The 21,693-nt window shown below is 38.6% G+C and overlaps 5 protein-coding genes and 1 pseudogene across 7 annotated transcripts; 4 read left to right on the top strand and 2 right to left on the bottom strand.

Annotated features, from left to right (window-relative positions):
- The first annotated feature begins 1,463 nt into the window (after positions 1-1,463).
- On the top strand, positions 1,464-2,483 carry LOC104748171 (uncharacterized). The gene has a single exon (XM_010469852.2). It carries the CDS (start codon positions 1,464-1,466, stop codon positions 2,481-2,483), a length of 1,020 nt encoding a protein of 339 aa, XP_010468154.2.
- A 568-nt stretch (positions 2,484-3,051) lies between these two features.
- On the top strand, positions 3,052-6,595 carry LOC104745600 (lysine--tRNA ligase, chloroplastic/mitochondrial). 3 transcript variants are annotated; one of them, XR_015581914.1, is made up of 14 exons: positions 3,052-3,391; positions 3,490-3,708; positions 3,819-3,930; positions 4,022-4,130; positions 4,230-4,287; positions 4,473-4,541; positions 4,630-4,737; positions 4,905-4,997; positions 5,086-5,200; positions 5,302-5,508; positions 5,580-5,674; positions 5,816-5,906; positions 6,049-6,225; positions 6,354-6,595. XR_015581914.1 is itself a non-coding variant. In XM_010466889.3 (14 exons), exons 1-14 carry the CDS (start codon positions 3,119-3,121, stop codon positions 6,444-6,446), a joined length of 1,809 nt encoding a protein of 602 aa, XP_010465191.2. In that variant the 5' UTR covers positions 3,052-3,118; the 3' UTR covers positions 6,447-6,595. The 3 variants fall into 3 exon arrangements, 1 of the variants encoding a protein (XP_010465191.2); XR_015581915.1 differs by having other exon boundaries at positions 5,080-5,200; XM_010466889.3 differs by having other exon boundaries at positions 5,096-5,200.
- Positions 6,596-7,124: 529 nt separating this feature from the next.
- Positions 7,125-8,280, bottom strand: LOC104748170 (F-box/kelch-repeat protein At3g13680 pseudogene; annotated as a pseudogene).
- A 1,423-nt stretch (positions 8,281-9,703) lies between these two features.
- LOC104745599 (uncharacterized) lies at positions 9,704-11,256 on the top strand. Its single transcript, XM_010466888.3, has 2 exons — positions 9,704-10,769; positions 10,915-11,256. Exons 1-2 carry the CDS (start codon positions 10,318-10,320, stop codon positions 10,970-10,972), a joined length of 510 nt encoding a protein of 169 aa, XP_010465190.1. The 5' UTR covers positions 9,704-10,317; the 3' UTR covers positions 10,973-11,256.
- Positions 11,257-11,601: 345 nt separating this feature from the next.
- Positions 11,602-15,166, bottom strand: CPN60BETA2 (TCP-1/cpn60 chaperonin family protein). The gene is made up of 15 exons (XM_010466887.3): positions 14,967-15,166; positions 14,538-14,749; positions 14,329-14,454; positions 14,109-14,246; positions 13,931-14,026; positions 13,601-13,843; positions 13,293-13,527; positions 13,019-13,188; positions 12,844-12,921; positions 12,684-12,755; positions 12,482-12,586; positions 12,295-12,387; positions 12,113-12,205; positions 11,913-12,036; positions 11,602-11,816 (listed from the first exon to the last, which is right to left on the bottom strand). Exons 2-15 carry the CDS (start codon positions 14,739-14,741, stop codon positions 11,803-11,805), a joined length of 1,791 nt encoding a protein of 596 aa, XP_010465189.2. The 5' UTR covers positions 14,742-14,749; positions 14,967-15,166; the 3' UTR covers positions 11,602-11,802.
- A 424-nt stretch (positions 15,167-15,590) lies between these two features.
- ECT2 (evolutionarily conserved C-terminal region 2) lies at positions 15,591-19,652 on the top strand. The gene is made up of 9 exons (XM_010466886.3): positions 15,591-16,164; positions 16,481-16,557; positions 16,663-16,807; positions 16,903-16,973; positions 17,058-17,630; positions 17,753-18,352; positions 18,440-18,652; positions 18,739-18,885; positions 18,970-19,652. The coding sequence occupies exons 1-9, from the start codon at positions 16,137-16,139 to the stop codon at positions 19,132-19,134; spliced, it is 2,019 nt and encodes a 672-aa protein (XP_010465188.1). The 5' UTR covers positions 15,591-16,136; the 3' UTR covers positions 19,135-19,652.
- The last annotated feature ends 2,041 nt before the right edge of the window (positions 19,653-21,693 follow it).

Genomic DNA, 21,693 nt, shown 5'->3' with positions numbered 1-21,693 from the left:
TAGGCCTATAAGCCTATGTAATGTGAGCTATAAGATTATTTCAAAAGTGTTGTGTTTCCGTCTGAAGCGTATTTTGCCTCGTTTGGTTTCAGAAACACAATCAGCTTTTGTTTCTGGACGGTTAATTACTGATAACATCCTGGTGGCTCAGGAAATGTTCCACGGATTAAATACTAATAATAGGTGTAACTCGGATTTTTTGGCATTTAAAACGGATATGAGTAAGGCATATGATCGGGTAGAGTGGGATTTTCTGGAGGCGGTTATGGTCAAGTTAGGATTTGATAGGAAATGGATTTCGTGGATTATGTGGTGTGTATCGTCAGTGTCGTACCAAGTTCTTCTGAATGGTCAGCCCAGAGGTTTTATTACACCTCAGAGGGGGTTACGACAAGGGGATCCTCTTTCACCATATTCATTTATTCTTTGTACAGAGGTTTTGATAGCTAATATTAAGAAGGCTGAAAGGGAGGGAAAATTGACGGGTATTACCATCGCTCGTGGTAGTCCTACTGTCTCGCATTTGCTATTTGCGGATGATAGCCTGTTCTTTTGCAAAGCAACTACGCAGGAATGCCGGACAGTAATGGATATAATTGATACCTATGGCAGAGCCTCATGCCAAGAGGTAAATTTGGCTAAATCTTCCATTATGTTTGGCAAAAAGGTAATTCCGGATATTCGAACCCAGTTGAAATCAGTTATTGGGATTTCTCATGAGGGTGGTATGGGTTCTTACTTGGGGATCCCTGAGAATCTTCAAGGTTCGAAAACTAAGGTATTTAGCTACGTTAAGGATCGCCTGGATGATCGTGTAAATGGCTGGTCTGCAAAATGCTTGTCCAAGGGCGGCAAGGAAATTATGATTAAATCAGTGGCATTGGCATTACCTACCCATGTAATGTCGTGTTATAAACTACCTCAGGAATTAACATCTAAATTGACAAGTGCAATTTCCACCTTCTGGTGGAAATCCAATGACAAAGCTTGTGGTATGCATTGGGTTGCGTGGGATAAATTATGCAAAGATAAAGCTGAAGGGGGCCTTGGCTTCCGAGCTTTGGAACAATTTAATGAAGCTATGTTGGCCAAACAGTTTTGGCGTCTAATTCACTATCCAACGTCTTTAATGGCTAGGGTGATGAAAAGTCGGTATTTCAGGAACAAACATCCTCTTATGGCAAAAAAACCATATAATCCGTCTTTTGCTTGGAGAAGTATTTATTCCACCAAGGAATTGGTGGTGCAGGGGGCGCGTTGGGTAGTAGGTTCTGGTAATTCCATTTCGGTGTGGCGTGATCCATGAATTCCGGATATTCGTCCTAGGCCGGCAAATGGTCGAGGGAGGCAGTGGCTTCCGAGTCTAATGGTTAATCATTTAATTAATCCGATAACTAAGGATTGGCATCTACCCACTTTGGAGGAGTTTTTTTTATCCGGGGGATATACAACTTATTCGGAGTATGCCGGTTAGTAAAACTTACCAACCGGATAGATTAATCTGGCATTTTACTAAATCGGGGAAATATTCCGTCAAATCGGGTTACCGGTTAGCTCGGGAATTGAATATGGATGTAGAGTATGGGCCGACGTGTACGGCTTTGCGGGCTCAATCGTGGAAACTTGATGTACCCTCCAAGATCCAACACTTTTTTTGGCAGATTGGATCGGGTACTCTACCATTGCTAGAACGTCTTGCACATCGGGGTGTTCGTTGTGATACCATGTGTAAGAGATGCAATTCTGGAGTGGAAACTATAAATCATGCGCTCTTTGAGTGTCCAAGGTCTCGAGGTGTTTGGGAGTTGTCCTCTGTCCGGATGGACCCATGGGGTTTTCCATACACATCGATTTATGCGAATTTAGACTTTATTTTTTGGCGGGCGTCTTCGCAATCCGGGGTCTCGGATATAGGCATTCAACTACCTTGGATTATTTGGTCAATTTGGAAAGATAGGAATAAAAAGGTTTTCCAGGGTTTTGAGGTAGAGCCTCTTGATATTTTGAATCAAGCAGCTACTGATAAATTATTGTGGGAGGAGGCCAAGTCTTACTCAGCGAATTATCTGGAACCTCCGACTTTTGTGGAGGATAGGGCATCCTCTCTCCTATGCCAAATTGATGGTTCATGGAAAGGTACAGACCCCTTCCAGGGTTTGGGTTGGTGGTGTTGCAGTGGAGAGCTTACAACGATCCTGTTGGGTGCACGGAGTCATTATCGGAGTATATCTCCATTACATGCAGAACTAAAAGCGCTGATCTGGGCTATGGAGTCTTTACTGGTGGCTGGAGTAGATTGTCAAGCTTTCGAGACGGATAGTGTAGAGTTGTTGGCAATGGTGCAGAAGCCGGAAGATTGGCCGGCTTTTTCTACTCTGTTGGAGGATTTCTCTCTACTTCGGAGTTCCTATCCCTCATTTTCCCTCACCAAGATTCCACGTGATGCCAACGTCAGAGCCGATTGCCTAGCTCGCTCCTCATGATCTCTACCTTCAGAATCTACGTTTGTAAACTCGTATCCTCCTGTTTGGGCAACCAATCTGGGAGTTTTATTTTAATTATTATAGTTTGGTTGAAAAAAAAAAAAATGTGTTTAATGTTTCACATTGACGGATTGCCGGATTGGTAAAACTAAATTTATGTGGTTTTATTGCTCACAATTAAAATATAATAATTGCTAATTTTAAAACATTTTACAAAATAATGATGCAACAAACAAACAATATAAAATGGTAATATACATTAAACACATTAAAATATTTTAATATTCTAAAATAATGAGTATTTATAAAGATATATGTAGATTTACAAAATAATTACAATATTAAATAACAATTTTTGAAAAAAATGTTGATCCTTGTTATATAGCACTGTGATATCTACTAGTTTTCATTCTAACAAAAAAGATTTAAATACCTCAGATTCTATAGGTTATGTAGCAAATAAAATAATAATGAAGAGCCGACAGAAAATCAAAAGCCCAACAACAATTAGAGGTTTTGACAATTTCTTAGGGTTTTAGTGTCCAAAAGTCAAAGCCCAATCCAGTTAAACCGTCTTCTTCTCTCACCTATCCACAGCAGCACTCACTAGTCGAGAAACAGAGAGATAGAGAGAGATGGAGGCACTTAAGGTATGGAGTCTAACGGCGACGCCATTGAAGCAGTTACTCCGTCTATCTTCTTCCTCTACGCGTCTCGCCACCACAATATACGGAAGAAGATCCTACCACTTATCACCGGCGCTCCGATGTGCCTCCGCAGCTTCTTCTTCTTCTTCCAATGCCACGACGACTGAAACTTCCAAACCTTCCGGCCGCAACCGCCGGTCCGCTTCCTCTTCCAATTCAACCTCTGATCGTGAAGCTATCCGCTCCATTCGCCTTAAAAAGGTTTGATTTTTAATTCAAATATGTGAGCTTTTCATTCAAATATGTGAGCTAGGAATTGGGTTTTTGATCAATGTTTGTTTTTTTTTTTTGGTTCATAGGTTGAAGAACTGAGAGGTCAAGGTCTTGAACCGTATGCTTATAAGTGGGAAAAAACTCACAGTGCAAATCAGCTTCAAGAGATATATAAGCATTTAGCTAATGGTGAAGAATCAGATAATGAGAGTGATCGTGTTTCTATAGCTGGCAGAGTTGTTGCTCGTAGAGCGTTTGGGAAACTTGCATTCTTGACTCTCAGAGATGACTCTGGAACTATTCAGGTTTCATTCAATATCTTTTTTTTCTATTGTTTAGATCATTAGATGGCTTTGTTTTCATTTAACTAGAAGCTGGCTGTGACATTTTCTTATTCATTTTCTAATCTTTGCAGCTTTACTGTGAGAAGGAAAGGCTTTCAGATGATCAGTTTGAACAGTTGAAGGCACTTATCGATATTGGTGATATTTTGGGTGCTAGTGGCTCAATGAAGAGGACTGAGAAAGGTAGAACTTTCGAATAAGATAATTAATCTTGATAGAGAAGCATTGTTTTTTTGGGTTTGTTTACTAACTGTTTGGTCTCTGAACTTTACAGGGGAGCTTTCTATATGTGTGAATTCTTTTTCAATTCTCACAAAATCTCTCCTTCCACTGCCAGACAAATATCATGGTCTAACTGATATTGATAAACGTTACCGTCAACGGTGAGCTCTGTCTTCTATCTAAGTAAAATTGGTGGGTCTGATTCTTAAATGAAAGTCTATAACTTTTATTTGGGTTCCGCTTACTGTGTTTCTTACTAGGTATGTTGATATGATTGCTAATCCTGAAGTGGCTGATGTGTTCCGGAGAAGGGCAAAAGTATGTTATCAGAATATTCGAACTCTCATTTGAGCATTTAGTTTCTTTGGTGTACGATCCCTAAACAAAATGCTTACCTCACGATGTATCAATAGATTTTTTTCAGTTGATTCTCATTTTAAGATTGTTGGAGTTATTTTATTTTTACAAGTCAGTGATACTCTTCTTCTGTTTTGTTGTAGTAGATCGTTTCAGAGATACGCAAGACAGTTGAGTCTTTTGGATATTTGGAGGTTGAAACTCCAGTTCTTCAGGTTTGTGGCCTACCTCCTTCATTCTCAAATGTTCGTTTAATATAGAATTCTTGTATAGGAGTCTGTTCGATGAACTTGTGAAAACTAGGGAGCAGCTGGTGGAGCGGAAGCAAGACCTTTCGTAACGTTTCATAACTCACTTGGGAGGGATCTATACCTGAGGATTGCAACTGAGCTTCACTTGAAGAGAATGCTGGTGAGAAACATCTTGTATTTTCAAATCTCTTAGCGTTTGCTGTCGTTCTTCTTATCTTGCTTTTGTATTACCTCACCACTTTTGGCTGGAAAATAAAATTACCTGTATCTCAGATATGTATGAAGGTTAAATGTTGTCTCTGAATAGATTTCACTTTGTGGTCACAGGTTGGTGGGTTTGAGAAAGTGTATGAAATTGGTCGTATATTTAGAAACGAAGGCATTTCGACACGGCACAATCCTGAATTCACAACCATCGAGGTAGTTCAACATATGCCTTCTCCTCAATCGTATGCATCACTTGTGCTTCCATACTCTTTAATGGTTCCCTGATCCATAACAGTTTTAGCTTTGTTTAGATGTATGAAGCTTATTCGGACTACCAGAGCATGATGGACATGGCGGAATTAATCGTCACTCAATGTGCAATGGCAGTTCATGGGAAGCTAACAATTGATTACCAGGTGAAGAGGCTCTGGCATCATAGCTAGTGTGTGGAGATAAACTCATCTGGATTCTATGTTGGTTGTGATTTGAGAGACTGAGTTATGGTTGCTCTGTGCAGGGAACAGAAATCTGCCTCGAACGGCCTTGGAGGAGAGAAACCATGCATAATCTCGTTAAAGAGATTACAGGAATCGATTTCAGTGTGATAGGGGAAGATATCGGAAATGCCAAGGACACAGTTCTGCTGGCACTCCAAGACGTGCTTGAGCCCAAGGACAAATCCGGAATCAGAGCTTGCTCTTCCCTAGGCCATCTTCTTAATGAGGTGAAGCTTCTTCAGTTGACACTTACTATCAAATCTGAGATTTATGTGCTTAAATCATTTCGCGTTTTCAGGTTTTCGAAGTTGTTGTAGAGCCAAAGCTTGTGCAGCCGACATTTGTCTTGGACTACCCAATCGAAATATCTCCTTTGGCCAAGCCTCATCGCAGGTAAAGTTGTTGCTAGAACTCTGTTTCCTGGCATTGACTCGATTTTTACCTTTTCTCCCAATACTGTTACCATCTTCTAGATCATTCATCTTGTGTTATAATATATTTTCCAAGTGTAAATAGCTTCTTTGTCTGCAACAGCAACGCAAGTTTGACTGAAAGATTTGAGCTGTTCATCTGTGGCCGTGAAATGGCAAACGCATTCTCTGAATTGACTGATCCAGTGGACCAGGTAATGGGATAAGGGAGCCTTCCACATTCGTGCAATTTTGTGTCTTCTTAAATAACAGTCTACATAGTGAAGGATATGCTTTTTTAGTTATCTTTGTGTACACTGGATCATAAAAGATGAGTGATTTGTTTAAATATGGTAGAGGACGCGGTTGGAAGAGCAAGTAAGGCAGCATAACGCAAAGAGAGCAGAGGCCGCACTGGAATCTCCTGAACCAAATGCAAAGAAAGATGATGATGATGAGGAGTCATATGAGGTAACCCTTGACGAAGACTTTCTCACTGCCCTGGAATACGGAATGCCTCCAGCTTCGGGAATGGTATTTTCTTTCCTCTATACAATTAAGAGTAATAGTATCACATTAGTTTAGTGTTAGTACACTGCTATAATATGACCGGATTAACCTTTTATGCTCAAGTACTTATATTGTTTCTTTGTTTCTCTTAGGGGCTTGGAATTGACAGGCTGGTGATGTTGCTGACGAACTCCGCTAGTATAAGAGACGTGATTGCGTTTCCTGTTCTGAAAGTTCAGCAGTAACTCTTAGTTATGCCGAAAGTGGTAATATGCATGTTGTAGCTTTTATAGCATTCTTGTGTATCTTTTTTGGCGATTTTTCTAGCAGCAAGTTGGAAGGAAGAATGTGTAACAGACGCAATTAGATAGCAAATCAACATTCATATTTGTCAGTTTTCTGAAGCTTCTCAAGTTTTGACACATTTGAGAAGCATGCAGCATAAAAGTCATACGGAAAACTCTAAACCCCTTTTGGGGAAGACCATTATAGTTTTTGAAGTTGTCTATGGAACTTTCATAGTCTAAAAACTAATAGACTTCTTCTATATTGTCATAAACAGATTCTATCATATCATTAAGCTTCTTTTATAAACAAAACACGCCAAATGAAACTATTTACGAACTCATCTCTCTTCTCCCACATGAACTCCTACATCTAATCTAGAGCTACGATTCAAAAGAGAATGCGAGAGAACAACAAACTATAAACAGCTAACGAGTAACATGATCAGCTGAAACGTACTTTTCTTACTCGTGCAATGAAAATAAGATGCAACAGCCAAATTCTTGATCAATGGCAAAACACAAGTTAATTACATAATACTGAACACAAAGCCAAAAGAGAAGAAATTAATAACAGGTTATTTCAAGAGGACATGAAAGTCAGTAAGAAACACATCAAGGATATGGAAGTTGAACTAATTAATAACATCTTGCTTTCCTTTTGCGGTTGATTTGAAGTTGCACTAAACTTGGAACATAAGAAGAGAAGACAAGTGGGTGACAATCTCCGTTATCGGGACGATCTCCAATCACAGATTTAATATATCCATCTTCTCCAATGATGTGAGCCTGTTTGGTAGTATAAAAACTTGTACTCTAAATACGCGTCAAGATCAAAAACCACAGCGACCTTCTCCTCCTCGTCGATGAAGAAGCTTCCAGCTTGAAAACCAACAGGATAACCAGTAAGATCAGCTGTTATATTAACGTTCAAAAACTTGCTCCATGATACCGCACTGGGATCAATCTTATTCGTAACCCAAATCTCAATCATCGACGAGGAGGACTCACCTGTCTCAGACCTTTGGTATAACACAGCCACCTGCTCCTCTCTGACACAAGATAGAGTCACACGCTCTTCAGAAAAAGAGCTAGGGGGCAGGTAAAGACGCGGTCCAAATCTCTCTGTTGTAAAGTCAAAACAGAGTAAAAAACGTTCATCCTTGTGAGCCAAGAAATAAGTATTTCCTTTCAAAGACACGAAGCCTTCAAGAAACCATGCATGCTCGTCGGGAGTGACAGAAATATCTCTCCAAGAATTAGAGCTAAACTCGTAGATTTGGCTAGCAATACTTGGTTTTATCATACTGTAGTAATCGAAAAACCTCAAGATTTTGTGGTTACGGTTCTTGTCGTATCCGAGAGCATACAAATCTAACTTGAACAAACGGTAACAACCGTCCTGGATCCGCCAAGTTTTCCCTAGATACGGGTTCCATACCACGAGCTTAGAAGCCTTAGAGTCCTGCTCGGTATCACATAATAATAAGCCGTCACAGTGAAAGACTCTCCTTGGCTCGACTTTACCAAGTATACTTATTTCCTTCATAGGTGGATAAACGTATCCACTATATTTATCGCGGATTCCTTGGAGATCGAACGTCATAAAACATACCTTAAAATCCTTTATATAGAACCCGCGAAACTCTTGCTTCCTTGCTGCTTTACCTAACATATGGTTTTTGGATAAATCGTTTAACGTTTTGCAAGTGGATCGCATTGCACTTAGAGATTTCATTGGAACCCTAGAGCATATATCATCTGCTAAATCCCCTGGAAGATCGGAGAAACTCATCCTTCTTCCAAAGTTTTCAAATATCCAAACAGATGTTCTTGCGATTTTTGTAATGTATATATAGGGTACGAATACGATTAGTTTTAATTTTATGCGTCACAGCTCTAGAAAAACTCTTTTCCTTTTCCTACTTTGTTATTTTGTTAATATATCTATTTTCTCGCTTAATAAAAAAATTAATGATTCTAAATTTGTAATTAAGGAAAACACTGAAAAGGAAACATAATGAAAGTGCAAAAACTCATCATATGTATTAGACACCTTCAAAACTAGGGTGTTTCAAGTACGTAAAACATATGAATTAGCCACATGTTCAAGGTGCTGAAGAGATTAACACTGAATGATAAAAGAAGAAGCTACACGCTCCCCTTGTAGCTCTCTAAACTTTTGCTAATTTTCTAATTGATTCTGTGTCGACCAAAGTTGATCTCCTGTTGTTTAGGTTAGGGACAAAGCTAAAAACAAAAAGAACTTTAATCATTACTTTTCCATTAAATGCTTCGAATGTTGTTATTTTAAAGTAATTTTATACTATAATTATTCTTCTTCTTTTTTTGGTTTGAAAAAGACAAGCTAGCAGCCAATGTTTAGAATTTAGAAAGTTAAGTATGATGGATTATACAAAGGATTTATAGTCTTTTTTGTTTGGAGAGGGTAATAATGCTTGTGGGTTTTTTTAGCTTTAGATGTCGATTGAGGTAACTTGGAATGTATGGTATCCGACCAATTTATAAATGATTGACGCCTACACACAATAATAAGCAAATCTCACACATGTGTTGATGAGACAAGTTGTATGGCTTTTTGAGTTTGATTGATCTCGAAATATATATATATGTCAGAACTCAGAAGCATCCTATGTCTCATCATTATTCTCTTTATTAATTGACACACGCATTATATGCATTTTACATACCTATGTGTGTATAAATTCATCATACATCATATATAAATAACATATGTATTACTAGATCATATCTAGATTTGTCAACTAAAGAAAAAAAATACATAGAAATCAAATTTTTTGATATATATACTTCTCCTTCACGTGGAAACTTCGTGTGACTTATTCCATTAATCATTTAGATTTGACATGAGCTATCAAATTATACATTTAGATCTGCTGATACTTATACATGTTCTCTACACAACACTGCATATTGTAAATAGAAGGTCTACAATTTAATCCTGTTATTTAGATGATTTGCAAACAAAATTAGTAAGTTCATGAAAGCATGTGGTTTAGTGGTAGACATAAAAAAAAATAAAGTTTTTAAAATTATTTTAATTTGTAGATAAATATATATTATTCTTAGGAATTATCTAACAGGTTAAAAAAATATCAAAACAAAAAATATTTGATATCTTCTGAACAACAAAGAGAATCCAATATATAGTAAGCTCAAGAAAATAAAAAGACTTCACCTTTAGTTTTTGTTTTTGTCAACCCAAAGACTTCACCTTTAGAGGCACTGGAAAAAAAAGCAAAAATTCGAGGACTAATAACTACTTTATCATCTTCTTCTTGTTGTTGGTCTATGAGAAAGAAGAAAAAGCAAAAACTTGGTCATTCTTTGTCTCTCACACAAATCATAAAAGTAAATACCTTTTCTCTCAGATTTCTTTTACTTACTTATACACTTATATGGTCATGGATGATTGTTCTCTCAATTTGGAATCTGTTCTTCTATTGCAATTAGTATAAAAAAAGCGTGGTCCCTGTCCTTTTTTTTTTTGTCTGCTTCTTCGTCTGATCAACGCTTAATTTATGGGTCTTTGGATTCTATCGAAACTTGGATAAAAAAATATATATTTGGTGGTTATTAACTCTTCTTCGAAACCCCTTTTTGTTGTTTGCTCTCTTTCTTTGTTTTCCTTTTGTGTGTGTTTCAGAAATCCAGAAATAATCCAACTCTTTTGTCGCTCGGCTCGAAGCTTTTGGTTTTTGTTCTGTTTTTCTCAATCTGGGCACATCAATGGGGGAAGAAAGTTTCTAACTTTACAAAGAAGAAGACAGAGTGGTGTGTTTTGAATTTGATGATTGGGTGGTGTTTTCAAGACCCAACATATGTTTTGATGAGGGTTTTGCTTTGTAAGATCCAGTGCCCTTCTTTCATCTGTTTCTGTAAGCCTTCTCCTCATATCTACGCATCTGGTTCTCTTAAATTGGAGAACTCTCCTCCTTCTTCTCAAGTGTCTTCTTCTACTGCTACTACTGTTGTCGATCATGATGATGATGATGCTGCACATGTAGAAGAAGAAGAGGAAGAAGTTGTTGATCATGTGGATGATGGTTTGTTGACTGAGGTTGAGGTAAAGAAAGAAGAAGAGGAAGAGGAAGGTCATGGTAATGGGGAAATCTTGAAGAGCAGTCTCAGAAAGGAGGTTTTAGATTCAGCTGATGGTGGTGTGAGAAGGGAGAAGAAGAAAGTACAGTGGGTGGATTTGATGGGGAAAGAACTTGCTGAGATCCGAGAATTCGAGTCTAGGTTAGTCATCTATCAACTTGATATGTAGATATGTTGAATCTTTTACCAATTCAAGATTCAAAGTTGCAAACTTTACAGCAATGTTGTTGTTCTTGAGAATTAGTTGGATTGTTATTTGTCTGAAACCCTTGTGTTTTATTTGCAGCGAAGAAGAAGATACAAGATATGATGGCGATCAAAGCTGTGTTTGTGTTATTCTGTGATCAATTCGGCTTAGTTTTACGGAGAGATATGGCAATGGTGAAAAGTGAAGAAGCTTTCTTGAGAATTGGCTCTGTTCAGTTTGCGGCTTTGGATTTAGAATCCATCTACTACATTGAGGTACATATTGTAGAATCCACATTTGGTCAACTGAGGTTTTATGATTCTCGATTCAACGGTTACGGTTTTAGAATTGTTAAAAGAATTGCATTCTGTTACACTTGTTTACTTGACCAGTTAATGGATTTATTTCTTAATCGGATTCAAGAAGCTTTTAAATTTGAAATCACTATGTGCAATTGTGCATTATACTTTGTCTTAAGTTCTAAGTTCTCTCAGCTTAAACACATCTTTGTCTTGACCACATATACTGGAACTTAGAACATATATCATCAGAATTGCTCGCCATGATTATATTTCATAGTGTTCACCCTGACCATCCATAATCGTGAGTTGTTCAGTCATTGGGAAAGGATTGGGCGAAGGATCAAAGCTTTGTAGCCTCTCTAGGTATCCAAAGTTGAACAGTATGCCTATCGTTAGGCTGTTGTATGGGACACTCGTATTTTTTAATATGGGCTTTGGGGATTGATCGACCGGTATGAGTATGCTATTAAGAGAGATCCCGAGATTTTGAAGAACAATGATGATTTATTCAAAATGATTCCAAATATGATATCTAATGAACACATTATTCTCTCAGTTAAAAAATCATTACACTTGCACAGAAATTTGTTTGCAAGCTAAAGGAATCCGTATCCCGGTGAGCTACTCTCTGTTGCGGAATTCTCGCCTATCTCTCAACTTTTAGAGCAAACTTGGTCCGTACATCTTAGTATCCATATCCTGAAACAAGGCAATCAAAGAATCAGTGGTGAAGAAACATGAGTTTAGTTTTGGTGTCACCGTCAAGTATTCATGAATCCGAATGTGTGGGCTAACCTGAGTTGTCCATGGGGTTGCCAGCAGGAACTGGCTCTGGCTCTGGGATCTCAACAACCACACAGTCAGACATCAGGAAAGTTTTTGCAACCGAGGCTGCATGTTCCAAGCAACATCTCACAACCTGAATAGAAAAGATCCAATCTATCAGATGGGATAGCAAAAAAGAGTATGAGAGTGTTGTTAAGCGAGAAACTGACCTTTGTCGGGTCGATGATGCCTGCAGCCATCAGGTCTTCATACTTGCCCGTTGCAGCATTGTAACCAAATTTCACATTATCATTAGCTAGCACCTGCAATGAATAAAAACAGTTTTTTAAGCAACTTACGTAGATCAAGAGCTGAATAAACATGGAGACTTTTTATGTTGTGTTATCATAACCTTCTCGCTGACAACACTTCCATTGACACCAGCATTCTTGGCTATCAATTTCAGAGGGTAACTCAGTGCTCTTTTAACGATTTCCGCTCCAACCTACAGGTGGGAAATGGTTGAAAAGTGCAGTAAGAGCAAAGCAATTTGCACAAATCCCCAAAAAGTATAGAAAAGTCTTGATTGTCCCAGTTACCTTTTCTTCATCATTTTCAAGGGTACTCTTGATGGCATCGACCTTGGATGCAAGCCGGAGCAGAGTGCAACCACCACCGACGACAATACCTTCCTCAACAGCAGCCTGAAACTCAATGAGGTCATATAATTAAGACATTACATGAGTAGTGAAAATAGCACGCTCCTCTATCAACCCAATCAGCTGGATAAAAAGAAATCACCTTTGTCGCATTAAGAGCATCTTCCACTCTCAGCTTCTTTTCTTTAAGCTCCGTCTCAGTTTGAGCTCCAACCTTTAACCACAATATAAGAATCAGGATCACTAAACTCATTCTTCTGTCATACAAATCCAAGAAAGCCCATGTGATTACTATTATTTACCTGAATTACAGCAACTCCACCAGAGAGTTTTGCAATTCTCTCGTTTAATTTCTCCTTCTCGTAGTCTTGCTCCGCTTGCTGCAAAACCATGGTTGTATTAGCATAAGCAGGCTATACACACACAAAAAAAAGTAGCTATCACAGATTTCTTATGCAGTTTGACTCAAACATGTACCTCAATAAGATTTCTAATCTGTACAACACGTTTGTTCACTGCTTCCTGAGTGGTCCCATCACCCACAATCGTTGTCATCTCCTTTGTCAGGACAACCTTAGAAGCGTTACCCAGAACCTCTTTTCCAGCTTTGTCAAGGGAAAGACCAACTTCCTCTCTTATCACAGTTCCTGGGAACACAAACAGAAGCCACATGACAAGATTACATCAACAAAAAGATTCCAAAACAGGAGGGAACATTGACGGATACCTACATATAGAAACAATCACCTACCTCCAGTTAGAATGGCAATATCGTCAAGGTATTGGCTCTTGCGCTCTCCAAATCCAGGAGCTTTGAGAGCTGCAATCTTCAATGTGCCTCTAAGCTTGTTAACAACAAGAGTAGCTAAAGCTTCTTGTTCAATATCTTCCGCAATTATAAGGATTGGGTATCCGCCCCTAATGGCATCCTCTAGAACACCAACAAGATCCCTTGCATTGGTAATTTTCTTGTCAACAAGAAGCAACTGCACAGTAGAAAATTGTTAGGCCATCTGCATCACAATATCATTCTGGTAGCTCAGGACCTAGAAAAGTTACCTTGCAGTTATCGAACTCAACAGACATTTTCTCACTGTCTGTCACAAAGTATGGAGAGATATAACCACGGTCAAATTGCATTCCTTCCACAACGTAAAGGTTGTTCTCAGCGCTTTTACCCTCCTCCAGGGTCACCACACCCTTCCTGCCCACTTTGCTCATTGCTTCAGCAATCATACTTCCGACTTCATGGTTATTACCAGCACTAACAGCTGCCACATCAGCGAGTTCACTGTCTTCAACCTATAGTTCCCATGATATAACTATTAGACCCTCTTGCTGTAGACTTGTAACACATTAAGAAGGGAGTATAGGAAAATAATAACCTACCTCCTTAGACATTAGTTTCAGCTCGTGAACCAAAGCCTTAGCTGTTTTCTCAATGCCCCTAGTGATCAATACAGGGTTTGCACCTGCAGCCACCACCTGAAAAATCCAAATTTAAAATTAGTTTACTGTGTTTTTCGAGTTTTCCATGAGAGAAAGCTGAAAAAAAGAATTTACCAACCTTGACACCCTCAGCAATAAAACCTTGTGCAAGAACAACAGATGTTGTTGTACCGTCACCAGCCAAGTCATTGGTCTTTGCAGCTGCTTGCCTTACAAGCTTTGCACCAATGTTCTCAACAGGGTCCTCCAACTCGACCTAACCAGAAGAAAAATCTTGAGCTTACAGAAGTATTTTTAACGAAAATCATAACTGCGAAAAAAGACAATAAATTCCATACCTCCCTAGCAACAGTGACACCATCATTAACAATTCTTGGGGATCCATACTTGCTCTCAAGAACAACATTTCTACCTTTTGGTCCAAGTGTGACACCAACAAGGTCCGCAAGCTTATTAACACCACTCTAATAACAAAAGAGTAATCACAAATCATAAACAAATCCTAATCTTTTACTCCAGATAAAAACAAATTTCCATTAATTGTCACCTGAAGTCTCCTTATGGTAGTCCCATCCTTGTTGAAATGCAAGTCCTTGGCTGCACAGACTATAGCAGGACGGGACCTTCTTAGGCACAGATTCTGTCTCCTCCCAAAAGAGCTTGAAGAAATGGAAGCCGCAGAAGACAACTTGATAGCATTAGGAGCTACCAAGGAACCAAGGGAAGACGTGGCAGTGAACGTCGATGCCATTTTCAATTCTGAAAAAATCAAATCCAACAGTTACACAAGAGATTCTCCACAAGTAACTAATTAAAACTGGCAACAGAATCAAAAAACAGAGATGTAAAAGGCGAATCAATTCCAAAATCAAGAGCTCACTACTCTCAAATACTCAACAGCCACCAATTAAAACTAGCCTATACCTCCTAGAGCACGAAAACGAGGTCATGATAGTGGAGAAAAAGTGGTACTCACCGTACGGTGGAACGACGGAGAAGCGGTGGGAGATGGCGCCGGAGATGTTAATTGCGGATAAGGAAGAGAAGGAAGTAGGTTTTTTTTTTTTATCTACTGGGTTTCTCGACTGAAGAAGCAATGAAGACTGCACTTTGCTTACTGATTTTTTTTTATTTTTCTCTGAAATATATAAAAGAAGAAATGAGCCTCTTGAAACTTCGAGCTAATCTTCACCGTTGGATTGTTTAAGAACACTCTAGAACGCCGGATGGGTAAATCGGATCCTGGGTCAAGTTCGAGGTTTGGTGAATAGGGCCTATTTCCTATTTTTTAATCAAAGCCCATTATTCTACCAAAGAAAATCAAATAGGCCCATTTAAAAAAAGCTAAAGGTATAATAAATTATATTATTTCTTTCTTCCTTAGCTGATCTTTGGTAAGTTACTCTAAAAGAAATAAATAGTTTAATTTTTTTATTAATCTTAAATGAATTGCTTTTAGGTTTTAAATAGGTTGATCAAAAAACATAAAAAAGTTGAATACATAATTTAAGATATTTCACTATTAAAAATTAGAGTTTAATGGAAACTATTAAAAATTTGACCAATTTGCTGGATTTTTATAATGAAAATTATTAATTTTTTGGCAACAAATTTTTATCTATTTATTACAAGATTACCAATTAAAAAAAAGGGAAATAAATATACAGTAGTATGTATAAAGAGATATTTGTGGAAATTAACCAAAACCACAAGGGTGTATAGTCTTTTATAACAAAAGAGGAAATATCTTAAGGTGGAAGAAATAAAAATAAAAAAGAAAAAAGAAAGAGAGAGAGAGAGAGAGGGTGAGGTGAGGTGGTTTGGTTGATTCGTGGATGTATTTGAATCACTAAGAGAGGTACAGAGACAAAACCCTTTTTTTCCTCTTCCTCCCCGAAGCAAAACCCTTCCTTCCCTTCTCCCTCCCTTGGCGGCTGCGGCCAATTTTTTTTTCTTCTCTTCTCTTCTCTCTTCTCTTCTCTATCTCTTAAACCCTAGATTCGATCTGGGTTTTTCTGATTCCGTTTAGGGTTTTCTCTATCCTTCTTCTTCTCTCTCTCTCTCTTTTATCTTTTAATTGGTCGCATCCACCCCTTTTAATCCGAGAAGGATCTATCCAAATCTTCGTTTGTCGAATCACCCTATCATGGCTACCGTTGCTCCTCCTGCTGATCGTATCCTTTTTTTTATCGATCTGTTGTTTTTTCTCTTTCTCGATCTCTTCGTTTTCTCCCTTTATTATTTCTGTTGGATCTTGATTTCTAGTGATGTTTCAGTTGTTCTTCAGATTGATTTGATATTTTGCGTAGATTTAGTGATTGTTAAGCTTCTCGTGGGAGATATTGATTGTAATCGATTCTTTTGTGGCGGGTTTGATTGATTTGATAAGTTTTTTAGGGTTAGAAGTGTTTGCTTTTCACTATCCTAATGGTTGATTGTGTAATTCTATACGAAGGTCTTTGCTTCCTTGACTCACCCCCTTGTTTACAGAAGCTGCAGATCTGTTGCAGAAACTATCTTTGGACTCCCAAGCTAAAGCTTCTGAGATCCCTGAGCCTAACAAGAAGGTGAGTGTACCAGATTTTTCTTTTTCTTTGGTTTCTGTTGTTCGCAACTTTTGAGCTTCCTGTTTTTTTTAACAAGAACGACTCCTTTGTTATTGTTATGCACAGACTGCTGTGTACCAGTATGGAGGCGTTGATGTTCATGGTCAAGTTCCTTCGTACGATCGATCTTTGACACCAATGCTTCCCAGTGATGCTGCCGACCCTTCTGTTTGCTATCTTCCTACTCCCTACACTCCCTATTATTATAATGGTACCTTCATCCTCTAAATCACCCACTAATCTATAAAACATTATCTCACAAGATTTTCACCAATGCTGACAAGTTTGTCCTTTTATAACTTTCAGCATATGGGAGTGGTCAAGAGTGGACTGACTACTCAGCTTACACAAATCCTGAGGGTGTTGACATGAATTCTGTAAGTGTCTGCTGCCTTGTTCTGTGATGTGCCTTTCATCTTCTTTATGTTTTCTCTCCTTGACAGGTTTCAATATCTTAACAGGGAATTTATGGAGAGAACGGAACTGTTGTGTATCCTCAAGGTTACGGGTATGCTGCATATCCTCCTTACTCGCCAGCAACAAGCCCTGTCCCACAGGTTGGCGGAGATGGGCAGTTGTTTGGTGCTCAGCAGTACCAGTATCCTACCTATTTTCCAAACAGTGGACCTTTTGCTTCATCTGTTGCTACTCCTACCCAGGGGGATCTCTCTGCGAACAAAGCTGCTGGTGTGAAAACACTACCTGCGGATAGCAATAATGTTGCTTCTGCTGCTGGTATCACTAAAGGAAGCAATGGATCAGCTCCAGTGAAACCTACTAACCAGACCGCACTTAACACCTCAAGTAATTTGTATGGAATGGGTGCTCCAGGAGGAGGTTACACTACTGGTTATCAGCAGGATCCCAGGTATAGCTATGATGGGTATTATGCTCCTGTCCCGTGGCATGATAGCTCGAAGTACTCAGATGTGCAGAGACCTGTGTCTGGTAGTGGAATTGCTTCCTCCTATTCCAAATCTAGCACTGTACCTTCATCGAGGAACCAAAACTACCGTTCAAATTCTCACTACACGGTATGATGTCTTTTGTTAATTCATTGTACTTATGGACACAATAGCTTTACTGGTATATTCATTGTCGCTCATGTCCTCCAATTTTGTCAACTGATCCATCAATCAAATTTTGCTCTATGCAGGGTATGAACCAGCCTGCATCAATGACGGGCTATGGTGCAACTCAGGGATACTACAACAGGATGTATTCAGCAAACAAGTTGTATGGTCAGTATGGTAATACAGGGAGATCTGGTATGGGTTATGGTTCTTCTGGTTATGATTCAAGATCAAATGGAAGAGGATGGGTGACCACAGACAACAAATACAGAAGCTGGGGAAGGGGTAACAGTTACTTCTACGGAAATGAGAACAATGTAGATGGTTTGAATGAACTTAACAGGGGACCTAGAGCTAAGGGCACTAAGAACCAGAAGGGAAATTTAGAAGATAGCTTAGAGGTTAAGGAGCAGACTGGAGAACCAAATGTAACTGAGATTGGGGAGGCGGATACCTCATGTGTTGTTGTTCCTGACAGAGAACAGTACAACAAGGAAGATTTCCCAGTGGATTATGCAAATGCCATGTTCTTTATCATCAAGTCGTACAGTGAAGATGATGTGCACAAGAGCATCAAATATAATGTTTGGGCTAGCACACCAAATGGAAACAAGAAGCTTGCTGCGGCATACCAGGAAGCTCAGCAGAAACCTGGCGGCTGTCCCATCTTCCTCTTTTTCTCGGTGTGTACATAATTCTGAAATCTAATGGTTTGATCTTTATACAACATTGTATGATATTGAGCTCTATACTCCATTTTTGCCTTTCAGGTCAATGCAAGTGGACAATTTGTTGGTCTTGCTGAAATGACAGGACCAGTAGATTTCAACACAAATGTGGAGTACTGGCAGCAAGATAAGTGGACTGGCTCTTTCCCCCTCAAGTGGCATGTTGTGAAGGATGTTCCAAACAGTTTGCTGAAACATATCACTCTTGAGAACAATGAGAACAAACCTGTTACCAACAGCAGAGACACACAAGAGGTATAGATTTTTGACATATCTTGATGGCTTATTTCACTGATTAACATAGTCTTCTTATGCTAAAGTTTTTCTTTTTATCATGTTAGGTCAAGTTGGAGCAAGGTTTGAAGATTGTGAAAATTTTCAAGGAGCATAGCAGTAAGACTTGCATTTTGGATGATTTTTCATTCTATGAGGTTCGACAGAAGACTATCTTGGAGAAGAAAGCCAAGCAGCAGCAAACCCAGAAACAGGTAAGAACAAGAAAACAGTTTCAGAATTTTTTTCATTTAAGCATATGTAACTCAGAATGTTTCTAATGAATTAAAATTTAACAGGTAAGTGAGGAGAAGACGACTGAAGAAAAAAAGGAATCTGCAACTGCGGATTCAGCGAGTAAAGATTCTCCTTCAGCAGTGCAAACAACTGGTGATGTCAAGGTTGCTGAGAATGGATCTGTTGCTAAACCAGTCCCAGTTGATGTGGTGGCAAATGGTTGCTAGTTTAGAGGATGTTGCTCACGGCTTGAGCGTAAAACGGACAAGAGAGAAGATATGAACAATCCCGTTTATAGTTTCTCTTGAGAAGAAAAGACTGCCGTGAGCCTTGAAGCAGCATGGGAAGGGAGCTGCTTTAGTACCTGAGGCGATCCTCCTTTTCTTTGCCCGTAGAAGTTTTAAAATCCCAGTTATTTTTTCTTTCAAATCTTTCTTGTTTTCATTTTCTTTTTCTTTTAATCGCATCGTCGTTACAGTTTATGTTGGGGTTTTTTTTTTTAATTTTCATTTTCTGTTGATCCCTACCCTGTAAAAATGCCGTATAGGACCTACTAAATTGTGGGAAGAATTAGAGGAGAAAAAGAAGAGATAAAAGCAGGGTGGGATTTGTTTTCGATTTCTGTTGGGTTTTAGGCAGAGTTTGTCTTCTTCGTTTTTCGTTTCTTTTCTTTCTTGTTTTGGTTTCAGACTCTCTTTGATGAGTTCTTTAGAATCTAAGGTGGTCTTGGCCACATTTTCTTGCTTGTGTCGCTCTCCTAAATTATATGAACCGATCTCATAATCTAGTTGTCATCAATAGATTGAAGAAGAGTACCTAAACTGTCAGCACTATCTCCATTTAAATGCATTGTTTCGTTAGCTGATGTGGTACATGCCGTGATAGGCTTCGCTTGAGATTGCCTGTTTGTTTCAGCTAAGAATCAAAAATTTGTCAGAGAGAGTTGTGGAACTTAAAGCTAAACCCTGTTGTCAAGGTGTTAGTTGTGGAACTTTAAGGTAAACCTGTTATCAGGGTGTTAGTTGTGGAACTTTAAGGTAAACCTGTAGTAAATTTCAGATTGATTCCTTGGTGGAAAGAGTCTTAACTTCTGCATAAATGGCATCTCTTCTACACTGGAACTGGTAGGAATTACTATGCTATACACATTCAGCTATCAATTAAGCTCTAAACATCACTTCGCCTTATAGACCAACGAGACTTTCTGATGGTTTAATCCTAAAATCCATGTTACTTAAATACATTTTATTTGATTGATAATGCATTTGGAGCCACTTGAGTCAAGCTCAACGATTTAGGAAAACACGAGACTTCAGTCTTCACTACTCCTCTTTGCGAGTAAGGCAATGATGGTTTCGGCATTGGTTTGGCTGCAACGGTCACTTCTTCTTCTTTTGTTGTTCTGTTTATACGTCTCATTGCTATTGCAACATCTTACTGATTACGAATTCTTTTACAAGGTTATCCAGTTATTGCCAATTATATTTTCTCGGCTTTTGATCAGATAAAATGTTACCTTTTCAACCAAGTTATGGCATAAAGAGTTTCTCGTCATGGAGTTCTATGATCTCGTAGATTGTTAATGAGGCTTCAAAGTTCAGATACCCAAGTGCCAACACCATGGAGGTTATCATATCTTGTAGTCTTCTTCCCAAAAGCTTCGAATCATCTTCTTTCTGTCTTTGCTTCAAATTCTTGGGTTACAAGAACTTGTTTTGGGTAGGTTGTTATTCTCCAAGTCCACTAGAAGCTAAGTGACTATTGTTGTTCATCCATCCATGATCCAAATCCCTTTGTCTCTTTCAAACCAAAGCTACTACTTCGTTTTTCGCTGACACAAATGTGCTTCTTAAGAGTTATTTACAACTTCAAGAACTTGTTAAGATTCTTTGGGCCTTTGTTCTTCTTCAGTGGCTGTGTCGTCAAGCGGCAGAGGATGTCCCTGAGGATGACTCTGTAATATGATTAATACCTTTATCTGCGGCCGAGGTATAAATGTTTTCTATATTTCCAATGTAACACTTCTTAGGATCATATACATCTAAGACTAACAAAAGAGAACATTTGGTAACTGGTAATATAAGAAGGTTCTGACATAACTCTTGTTGGATGTGGAGCACATCCCAATATCATGGTATAATCATGTCTTGACGCAGAAAAAGGTAGTTCATTTGTGTTTTGCACTTAACAAGTCTTTGGGTGAATCAGATAATTGAAACACAATGTTTTTGCAGGAATGAATATCATGTGAAATGGATAGCTCTCAAGACTCTGATCCCTTGGGATAAAGAAAGAGTTGAGACCTCAGTAAAGCTCCTCCGGTAAGCAGCATTGTCCTAACTTGAGAGATTAAATGTATTTGCTTTCTTCGGTTGCAAATAAGCTTTGAAGGTCCTGTTATAGGGGAGACTTTGGGGCCGATATCTCTGCAACTACCGTCGAGCATTACTTCTTGAGGGTACAAACATAAGATGCACCTGTCATTTTTTTTATGTACAACATTAGATGCAGAGTTTGTGGCCTGGATGATACTCCCTTCTCTGTTCTACATGCCAACCAAGAACAAGGCTTGTTTCGTTTCTGATCTATATCTATACCTCATCTATTATCGTTTTTGCTGCTAATTCTTCCTTGGATCACAATCTGTGTGAACTGTTTGCAAGATTCTTTGAAAATCATGGAAAACTGCCATTTTGCTCATTTGTCAAAGTAATTATTGTTAACAATATTAGTTTGGAAGTTTCAAAATAGTTTCAGTTTTGAAAAATAGGTCAAAATCTTGTCAA

Source organism: Camelina sativa, chromosome 15 (genome assembly GCF_030686135.1).
Source record: "Camelina sativa cultivar CO46 ecotype springtype chromosome 15, ASM3068613v1".
Taxonomy (NCBI): domain Eukaryota; kingdom Viridiplantae; phylum Streptophyta; class Magnoliopsida; order Brassicales; family Brassicaceae; genus Camelina; species Camelina sativa.
Note: the sequence above shows the minus strand (reverse complement) of the source record. Positions and strands in the feature narration are given on the sequence as shown.